The 10,862-nt window shown below is 37.7% G+C and overlaps 1 protein-coding gene across 1 annotated transcript; it reads right to left on the bottom strand.

The window, feature by feature from the left end:
• Window positions 1-7,503: 7,503 nt before the first annotated feature.
• LOC114761222 (uncharacterized) lies at window positions 7,504-8,856 on the bottom strand. Its single transcript, XM_028950550.1, has 2 exons — window positions 8,058-8,856; window positions 7,504-7,734 (listed from the first exon to the last, which is right to left on the bottom strand). Exons 1-2 carry the CDS (start codon window positions 8,842-8,844, stop codon window positions 7,700-7,702), a joined length of 822 nt encoding a protein of 273 aa, XP_028806383.1. The 5' UTR covers window positions 8,845-8,856; the 3' UTR covers window positions 7,504-7,699.
• Window positions 8,857-10,862: the final 2,006 nt, after the last annotated feature.

The following is a 10,862-nucleotide window of genomic DNA, read 5'->3' as shown; positions in this document are numbered from 1 at the left end:
AAGGATCCAGAAGTAAGTTTTATGCTTCCAAATGAGGTGGTAGACAGACAAACACTATTTTGTTCATGTTGTGAAAGTTTATCTTGAAACATGAGCCAGTTGGGTGTTAAAAATATTAGAACATGCAAAAACGGCAAAAGAGACAAAAGAGAAGCATAGGTCCTTGCATCCCAAAACAAGACAAAAGCAAAATTCGCTTCTGAGCAAAAAAAACAAAACCGTTTTTTTTTATGCAAAAAAAAAAAAAAAGTTAGACTTTACATATTGCCACGTGAAATTGGTTCCCGCCCTTGTATTGTTTAATTCCCTCGTTTTTATACCACGTGTATGATTATATACCATCAGATTAATCTAATGGTCAATGAATCATATTTATAGCTGCAGATGAAGCCATAAACCTAAAACACTAATCTATTCTGTTCAAGTAAAGCCAAGCGAACACTTCAAGACCGGGCCATCTTCGGCCTGTGGGGTCGGCCATTTCTGAGTCACCGTCGTGCCCTCCGGTGGTCTCTTCATCGTAGTTGTGCTCCAATATTTTCGGATTCACGGTTGCATCCATAGGCAAATCTCGAAGCCGTCGAGGGTCCATTTGCGAATAGAAAAGTTTGGGAGAAAAAGGTAACATTTTGACTCTTCTGTAGACTTCCAAATCCCGCATCGTTGTTGGAACCTGAGGCACGTTAGATGACAATTTTTTTTTTTTTTTGTATATTTAGAAATGCTATCTATCTAGAACTTTCACATCGAAATGCAGAGAGAACATCCATTTTGCATTATTTGGTATATTAGGTTTGGCTTATTATGTGGTTTATATCTCTTTTCGTTGTGTGTCTTCTGAAATTTGTAGCAATGAAATTTGTTTTTTGCAGAAAGACCCAGCCTCTTGGTTTTGTTCTGTAAGATCACGGCTTCTTCGCCCGAAAATCTGAACATTTCATTGACTCTGCACATAGACTATGAGAAAAGCAAGGTTCCTTATGCTGAAGCAGATAACGACTTCGTTGATGTTTTATTGAGCTTATTGACACTACCATTAGCAACTGTCTCTAGACTTGTTAGTAAGGAACCTACTGTACAGCCTTGCGCATTTAACTGCATTTCCTCACTGCTTTAAATTGTTGAGAAACTGGACCAAAAATATTTTTCTTGGGATTGGATCAAAGAAAAGTTGCTGAATCCACTCAATCCAATGGGAGCTGATTCCAAAACTCTGGTATATAACTTTGATGACCCACAGATGTCCCGGGGCTTTGCTGGCTATCTTCGCAACTCGTCATGTTTTATAGTTGCGGATGATCTAACACTGATGCCTAGTGATCTGAATTCAACGTTATGGATACTAGAAACTCTCAGTATTGATTATGTTCCGGAGAAATTGACTGTGAATGTTACTGAGGCAGAGGTAAGCATGTTGTAGAATTGTAGAATAAGGTTTGTGTTTTTTCCATTATTATTATTCTCAACTATTATTGCATTCTTTGTTTGTGAAGGTATTGGATCTCCTGAAGTTCTCATTATGGTCAAAAACACCATTGACAGACCTGTTCTTACGCAAAAAGCTGAACATTCAGAACTGTCAAACACTACCACAGTCCAGGTTAATGAAAGGTGAGCTTCAAATCAATGACGGTTGGAAGATGAAGTTGAAGATAATGATATCAAAATCAAAGAGGAAAATTCTGTTTGCTGAAGCAGAAGAGGGGCTCACAGATCAGCTTTTAATTTTCCTGACCATCCCACTTGGTGTAGTTGAACGTCTTGCTCAAGGCAATGCTGGTTTGGGCTGCATTGACAATTTGTACAAAAGTTTGGCTGGTATTGATTCAACAAGATATTTCAAATCTGATCTGAAGAACAAGCTACTTAATCCCATGATTGCCTCTCGTAAAGTGAAAAACCAGATGTTACTAATTTATTATAAATTAAGTGAGGCTTCAGAAAGTAGGTATGCTTGTTATGTTAAGCAGGGAACAACGTTCATGGTGACAGATGATTTATCTGCTGAACCATTTTCATCCTCTGCTGCTTTGAAATTTCTGCGTGAATCCAAATTTGTCGAGCAAGACTTGGAGGTGAAGCTCATACGCATTGGGGCAAATGAGGTATTCTTTTTTGTTCTCTTCATCATCCATCTACTTCTCTCCATGTTTACTCATTGAGAAATTCGGTTGAGAATTTGACTGTTGTTTACTCGACCTTAGTTAAATTTGAATTAGTTATATTTAACACTATATCAATGATTGAGCTGTCAAATTTCAGTTTGTAACAAAAACTTTGAATGATCTATATTTAATAACTTGAATAGTGATTGAGATGTCAAAATGTCACACAACCTAAAGCCTGAATTTCAGAGTCCAAATAAAAAGGCTGTAGTCAAATCAGAAGAACAGGAAGTAAAAAAAAAAAAAAGGTTGAAGAATAACGTATGGAGATAGAGTAGAGAAAGTAATTTTAGTTTGTTGGTATTTCTATTTTTTTTCCCTCTAGTTCCATTAAGTCGGTGATTAAAACCTTGCCCATGATGGTTTTAACACTGCAGGTGTATGAAATTCTCAGAGCTGGTATATTCACATCGTCAGCCTTGACAACTGGTTTGAGTCCATTCCTTAACCTTGTCAAACAAGAGACGTGAAAATTGATGTTAATATAACTTGTTGCAACTAGGGTTTTTGTTTAGTTTTTTGGTTTCTGAATCTTGGTTTAAAGTGCTGATTAACCAAAGTTTCTAATGTTAAGCTGAACTTTGTTGTGCTGTAAACGATATCAGCATATGGTTTTCACTTTTCAGTGTAGGACCATGTAAAGCCTAGATACTTTTGTATAAAGCTGCAATTATAACATTGGTTGTTAAATAATGTCATCTTTCAAAAGTGCGTTCGTGTAAAAGGTTTCTAAGCCCTTTTTTTTTGTTCACAAATTTGTGCGTGTTTGTAGAAGTTATGCCTCCGCTTTTTATAACCATAACACGGCAGAATAATCATGCAGATGGTTTCCTGTTCCACCATCATGGGCGGAGGTTCATTTGGTATGCAAATATTTATGTATTGAAGATTGGAACTGCCAAAATTTTGCCTGTTCTGCCTAGATCATGGGTATTCATGAAAGGTTTTGCCTAAATTGAAATCACGAAATTGTTGCCTTTAGTCACTCTAAAGAATCGATCTTATGTCAAAAATGTTAAGCATTGTGTTCATTCTTTGGCTCGTTAAGGTTGCCAGATGAATGTTGAAGCAATCATCATGAATAGTCGTCGTGCAAAGTACAAGCTATTTCAATCCTCACACACACACACCCACGGATATATATATAAGGTTTTTTTTTTTCTTTTTCTTATTTTGGTTTTTGTCTTTTAAGTGTCAAATTAAATAATGGGTTTCGGTCCCTCAATTTTTTTTTTAAATTTAAAATATTGGTCTCTATAATCCCATAAAAATTTAGATCATTTTGCCCCTTGAGAGATCAAAATCAAAATGAGAGTAAATTAAGAAAATAAAAAATTATATTAACCTTCTATATATATATGAGATTGAGATGAATTGCGTTGTTTCAGCCGGTAGGGTGGTTGCAATCTCACCAAAGGCCAGATTCATGCATTTGCATTGGCAACCAAAGCGATAAGCCTAATTTTCTGTTCATACTATGAATGAGGTTAATTTACTGGCGTGCAACTTCAAATCGATTAAGTCGAAACTTTGCTGTAAGATCTTTAATGGGCAATTTTTTTTTTTTTGGTGTAGTCTCAAAATTCAGGCTAAATATTCAAAATTTCAAATTAATAAAGTTTTCATAGTAATGTTCTCACTAAAAATTAAAATTTGGTGACAATTAAAGTTATTATTAAGTTGGCCTGATATCAGACTGAGACTATTTTCCATTTTGTTTTTTGGGAGATGAAAAGACTAATTTGACATTTATTTATTTATATGACTTCACTGGTTCTATCTCTCTATTGCAAATCCAAGCAATAGAATGCAATGTAAGGAAAGATAAACACATGATTTAAATGGTGTAAATATATCTTTTCCATCATACGTATTCATATATGTGAATTTATTATGAAAATAAAAGAAACATAAGATACTAGCATTCAATAACAGGAAAAAAAATTAGAGAAGAGGAGTAGAAAATTGGATGTAAGAGAAATGAGAGATGATGAGCCTTTTTCGTTTTCCTGATTTAAATGTTGTAAACATACCCAAAACAGTTTTTTTGGTTTTGATGAAAAATTAAATAAAAATAAAAATAAAAATGTGGTTTTTGTTGTGTGTTCTGAAAAACAAAATAATTAAAATTTGTTTTGGGAAAAAATAGAACATCTTCTAAAGACTATAAAAGTGAAATTATGGAACTTTATATGGATAACCACACAAATATTATCTTCATAACATAACAGATGAAAAAAAACAAAAGCAAAAAGAAAATCTCCAAACCCTAATTAAATTATTTCCTCCGCTTGGGTTTCTCACTTCCCAGAGAGTACACTAATAACTGCAAACGCAAAACCATGAAGTCTAACAACAACAAGGAGGCGCGAACCCTCGGTAACACAACTTTTAAAAGATCAAGAGGCCATTATTAATTATGGAAACTGAAAGAACGCATAGTGCAGGCCCAAAAGAATTGGTATCTTTCTTATTTAGCAGAATAATGGTCCATTACAAGTTGTAACCACAAAGGTCCTCCTATTTATCTTCGGTGCAAGACAACCACACCGAATTGAAACTAAAACTAAACCTGAATGGGCCCTTGGCCCAATAACTAAAATACATTAGTATGTTAACACCCCCCCTCAAGTTGGAGGGCGAAAAATATCTACAGCTCCCAACTTGAACAACATTGTCCTCAAGGTCTCTGCCTTAACAGACTTAGTGAGTAGGTCAGCCTCTTGTTTAGAAGAACGAACATGCATTAGATTGATCAGCCCTTGCTGGACTTTCTCTCGCACGAAGTGACAGTCGATTTCTATGTGTTTCGTGCGCTCATGAAATACAGGATTCGCTGCTATGTGCATGGCCGCCTTGCTGTCACAATGAACATCAACTGGCTTTAATTGATTGATGTTCAAGTCTTTAAGTAAACCGACCGTCCACACTATCTCTGAAACTGCAGATCCCAATGCCCTATACTCAGCCTCTGCAGAAGAACGTGACACTGTAGCTTGTTTCTTTGTTTTCCACATGATCAGTGAACCTCCCAGCTTCAACAGATATCCTGTCACAGACCGCCTAGTAGTTGGGCAAGCTCCCCAATCTGCATCACAGAAACATGTCAGGTTTAAATTCCCTTCAGTGCTCAACAAAATCCCTAGTCCAGGTGTCCCTTTTAAATATCTTACTACACCCACTGCAGCAGCCATATGTGACTTTGTTGGTGTGTGCATAAACTGACTTAGTGCCTGCACAGAAAAGGAAATGTCAGGACGGGTTGTTGTGAGATATATTAAACGTCCCACCAAACGTCTATAACGTTCTGGGTCTCTCAAAAGGTCCGCCCTCTTATCTTTCCTTTCATCATAGGCTCTCAACCTTAAATTCTGTGCCATAGGAAGAGAGAGTGGTTTACAACCACTCAAACCAGCATCTGAAAGAAGGTCTAATAAGTATTTCTTTGAGTTAAGACAAGTCCTTTCTTAGATCTAGCGATTTCAATTCCTAAGAAATATTTCATAACACCTAAATCTTTGATCTTAAATTGATTATGCAGAAACAATTTCAATTCCTTTATACCTGCTTCCGAACTACCTGTTATGAGCAGATCATCCACATAAACTAAGACTATCACAAAACCACTATCCAATTTTCTAGTGAACATGGAGTAATCATGCTTACTTTGATAATATCCAGCACTGATTAATGCAGCAGTCAGCTTACTATTCCATTGCCTAGAGGCTTGCTTAAGCCCATATAGAGATTTTCGCAATCTACAAACCATGTTCTTCCCTTTGTTTTCAAAACCTTGAGGTAAAGACATATATACCTCTTCTTTCAAGTCCCCTTGCAGAAAGGCATTATTAACATCCATTTGATAAATGTTCCAGTTATTCATTGCAGCAACTTTCAAAATAATTCTAACAGTGACCATTTTAACTACAGGAGAAAAGGTTTCATGGTAGTCTATTCCTTCCTTTTGTGTGTATCCTTTAGCTACAAGTCTAGCTTTATACTTTTCTATACTACCATCAGCTCGATACTTAATTTTGAACACCCATTTACAACCAATGGGCTTCTTATCTTTAGGAAGTTTCACAACATCCCAAGTTTTGTTGTTTTCAAGAGCTGTAATTTCAGCTTTCATGGCATCCACCCAAACAGAGTATTTAACAGCTTCAGAATATGATTGTGGCTCAGAAACAGAATCAATAGAACAAAGAAAGCACATGAAGTTAGGAGAAATATTACCATAATCAAGATAACTCTGCAAGGGATACTTGCATTTTTGTTTACTGTCACCAGATAAGCCGTGATCAGACGCAACCAAGTTACACATGTAATCCTTTGCCCAAATGGGTGCCCTCCGCTCTCTAGATGGTCTTGATTCAGAGGGCTCAATAATCTGTGTCTCTTGTTGATCCACTGGAGGCATCTCGTTTAACCCACCATCCTCCGGTTGCACTTCAACAGAGGAATCTGATATGGGCAGATCTGTTCTTTCAACAAAATCAAAACAAGGAAGAGGATCATCAATATAAAATACACCTCTCAAGTGCTGACTTTGTCCTCCATGATCCTTGGCTATACTATCACGATAGGGAAACTTATTTTCCATAAAGGTTACATGTCTGGAAGTGAATACTCTCTTTTCAGTAAAATCATATAATATGTAACCCTTTTGGTTGTGGGGATATCCCAAAAATATGCATGGAATAGATCGAGATTTTAATTTGTCTGTGACATTTAAATTTGTGGCAAAAGCCAAAGACCCAAACACACGCAGCATCTCATAGTTAGGGGATTCACTATAAATGATTTCATAAGGAGTTTTATACCCTAAAACTCTTGAAGGAACCCTATTAACCAGGAACGTTGCCATTTGAACACACTCACCCCAAAATTTAATAGGCACTTGGGACTGTATCATTAAGCTTCTTGAGATTTGCATTAAAGTCCTATGTTTCCTTTCTACTATCCCATTTTGTTCAGGTGTATAGGGACAACTTGTTTCATGAATGATTCCCTTCTCCTCAAGGTAATGTTTCAAGTCGTGATTTACAAATTCTGTACCATTATCACTCCTTATTCTTTTTACATTAACAGAGAACTGATTCTGCACATAAGCAATAAAATTCTTGATGTGATTACCAGTTTCTATTTTACTTTTCATAAGAAAGGTCCAAGTGGCCCTAGAAAAATCATCTACTATAGTGAGAAAATAATGATGCCCTTGGTGTGTAGGTGTTTTATAAGGTCCCCACACATCCATATGTAACAACTCAAAACAGAATTTAGATTTAATGCAGCTTGGGGAAAAGGGAAGCTTAGTTTGTTTAGATTGAGCACAAATTTCACAAGCTTCATCCATTGATATATTCTTGTCATGTACAACATTCAAATGCCTCATTACAGATAAAGGAGCATGTCCTAGTCTCCTATGTATCAACCAAATATCAGTAGAATTACATGACTTATTCCTATTACTAATTGTGTTAACTGCATTATATTTCTGATCACAATTCAAGAGATACAGACCACAAAACAAACTACCAGTCGCCTTCTTCTTCCCATCCTGAAGGCCCTGCATAAAACAGTAGTTAGGAAGAAAACAAACCAAGCAGTTCAATTCCCTAGTTATACGTGGTACAGATATCAAGTTGAACTGCAATTGTGGAGCATATAAAACGTTCTCCAGATAAAAATCATTAGTGAATTTTATTCCTCCTATGTGAGTAGCCACAACTTTTTCTCCATTTGGTATTTTTATTGTTTTAGTCGGTCCTGTATAATCAGTATAATGGTCCAAAAGTTTTAAATCACTCACTAAGTGGGTAGTTGCACCAGAGTCAATCACCCATCTAACTATCATATTCAAGCAAGAAGTTGATTCTGCCAAACCTGTACCAGTCAAGGCATGTATGGCAGTGTCTGCATCTTTCCTTAGCAGCTCCAGAAGACGCTCGTACTGCTCTGGCGTGAGTGAGGTTGTCACTGTATTGGCCGAATGAGCACTGGAATCTTTTTCCACTTGTACTTGATTGGCACTATCAGCTCTTGCTGCTCTGCTTTTATTTCCTTTAAAATCCGGTGGATAACCAATAATTTGGTAACAATGATCTTTCACATGCCCCTTTTTATGGCAATGTGAGCATTCCAAATTTGAATTTCCTCTTCCCCTTCCTCTTCCTCTGCCATATCCTCTGCCTTGCACGATCATGGCAATACCTTCTGTTGGGCTTTCGATATTTGAGTTGGAGATTGATCTCTGAGCCTCAACCTCACATATCATTGCGTATGCCTGGTTCACCGAGGGAAGTGGACTCATCAACAGGATTTGGCTCCGTGCTTGACTATAGGTTTCGGTAAGACCCATCAAAAACTGGAGAAGTTTCTGTTGTTGAATCACTTCCCCATAAATCCTAGACGTCTCACATTTACAAGATGGAATCGGGACCAGAGAGGATTGCTCCTCCCAGAGTTCTTTCAGGCGTGTAAAATAACTGGAAACGGAAAGGGAATTCTGACGAAGGGAAGATATCTCTCGGTGTAGGAAGAAAATTCTCGAACCTGTTGCTTTGTCGAAGCGTTCTTGTAGGTCCAACCATACTAACCGAGCATCTTGAAAGAAAACAGCACCGTTCGCGAGCTCCTTTGAGATCGAATTCAGGATCCACGATAACACCACACGCATTACAGCGCTCCCACTGATCCTTCAGGCTGTCTTCTTGCATCTCTTTCGTGCAAGATCCATCAACGAAACCCAATTTGTGTTTCCCCCGCAGGGCTATTCTCATGGCTCGACTCCAGACGTTATAATTCTCGGCGCCGATGAGAATTTGTGAGATGATGGTTGCGCCTTGTGTATCCGAAGGATGGAGGTATAGCGGATGGTTGAAATTGAGATTCCCACCAGCAGAATCGTCCGGTTTCCTTGAATCTCCCATGGTGGATAACTGCGATCTGCTCTCCTGGCTTTCGACACGGTGTAATCAATGAATTAGGGCTTGAACATGAAGACCCCCTTCATGCGCCGCATCAACCGACGATGATGATAGACGAAACGACGTCGTCTTCTTGAAATGGCAATGGACCTTCAAGAAACCAGCTCTGGTACCATGAAAGAATGCATAGTGCAGGCCCAAAAGAATTGGTATCTTTCTTATTTAGCAGAATAATGGTCCATTACAAGTTGTAACCACAAAGGTCCTCCTATTTATCTTCGGTGCAAGACAACCACACCGAATTGAAACTAAAACTAAACCTGAATGGGCCCTTGGCCCAATAACTAAAATACATTAGTATGTTAACAGAAACGAATTAATCTACGATATACATACAATGGGTGCATCAAAATTTAGAGTCTTCTGCGGAAAGATAAAACTTGTTTGCCCAACATCATCTCTTCCTCTGAAAATCAGAATCAGATTTTCTTGACTCTCGTCATTGACAATAAAAAACAAAAAGTACTGTACGCTGAAGCAGGGAAGGACTTCGTTGATGTTCTACTAAGCTTTTTGAGATTACCCTTAGGAACTGTCTCAAGACTTGTGAGGATTCCACTGCACAGCCTTGCAGATTCAACTGTATAACCTCCCTGCGTCGAAGTGTGGAACAACTGGACCCAAAGTATTTTTCTGCGGGTGGGGATAAGCACATGTTGCTGCATCCCAGAAACCCAATGGATGATTATTACAGAACTACTGGTTATCTTCACTCTGACAACACACCCATCTCAAAGGGCATTAAGTGCTTTAAGGGCTATGTTCGCGAAGTGATTTGTTATATTGTGTCTGATGATTTAAGAGTGATGCCTATTGAAGTCGGTGCAACCTTCTGGATTCTACGAAATTTCGGAGTTCACTTTGTTACCGAGAGATTGACGGTTAGAATCACCCAGAAAGAGGTAAGTATATTATAGCGTATGATGATGATGGGTTCTGGTATGTGTATGCATATACATATATATATAGTGATTTCAGTTATTACACCTTTATATATGCACTGTTTTGAAGGTAATGGATCTTTTCAAGTTCTCCTTATGGTCAAAGACACCATTCACAGACTTATTCTTGCGCAAGAAACTCCACATTCAGAACTGTGGAACCCAAGTAGTGTCCAAGGTAAAGATCAATGAAGTTCAAGGCAAGGTGGGCAAAAGGATGAAGTTAAAGATAGTGATATCAAAATCTGAGAGCAAAGTACCGTTTGCTCAGGCAGATGAGGATTTCACTGTTCAGCTTTTGAGTTTCTTGACTATACCAGTGGCTGCTGTTGAACATCTTGAACAAGGCGACTCTGGTTTGGGCTGCATTGACAACTTGTATAAGAGCTGCACTAATTTGGATGTACCATATATTCTAAAGGACAACCTCCTCAACCCTCTTACTGCACGAAGTAAAGTCAAAAACCAGCTGTTACCAATTTATGAATTTGGAAGTTCTTTATGGAATAGGTGAATATATGTTAGGTGGGGAACTAAGTTCATGGTGAAAGATGATTTGTCCGTAGAACCATTTTCATGTCCTGCTGCTTTGTCATTTCTGGTTGAATCCAAAGTTGCTGAGCCAGACTTGGAAGTAGGCATTGGGGTTAATGAGGTGCAGCATACTTCTAAGCTTAATTAATTGATTTCTTCTCAATATAATTAATGGGTTTGATCATACCATAAACCAGTACTATTTAATACTATTTGTTTGTTTCAATATTAAC

Source organism: Neltuma alba, unplaced genomic scaffold (genome assembly GCF_004799145.2).
Source record: "Neltuma alba isolate B1F8T4 unplaced genomic scaffold, ASM479914v2 tig00011090_pilon, whole genome shotgun sequence".
Taxonomy (NCBI): Eukaryota; Viridiplantae; Streptophyta; class Magnoliopsida; order Fabales; family Fabaceae; genus Neltuma; species Neltuma alba.
Note: the sequence above shows the minus strand (reverse complement) of the source record. Positions and strands in the feature narration are given on the sequence as shown.

Excerpts from the sequence above, each read along its gene's own strand:
- LOC114761222 (XM_028950550.1), bottom strand. The coding sequence starts at position 8,844 with ATGCGTGTGGTGTTATCGTGGATCCTGAATTCGATCTCAAAGGAGCTC. Across the intron at positions 7,735-8,057 it reads TGCCATACATGCCTTGACTG|GGCCTTCAGGATGGGAAGAA; the intron begins GTACAGGTTTGG and ends TGTTTTATGCAG.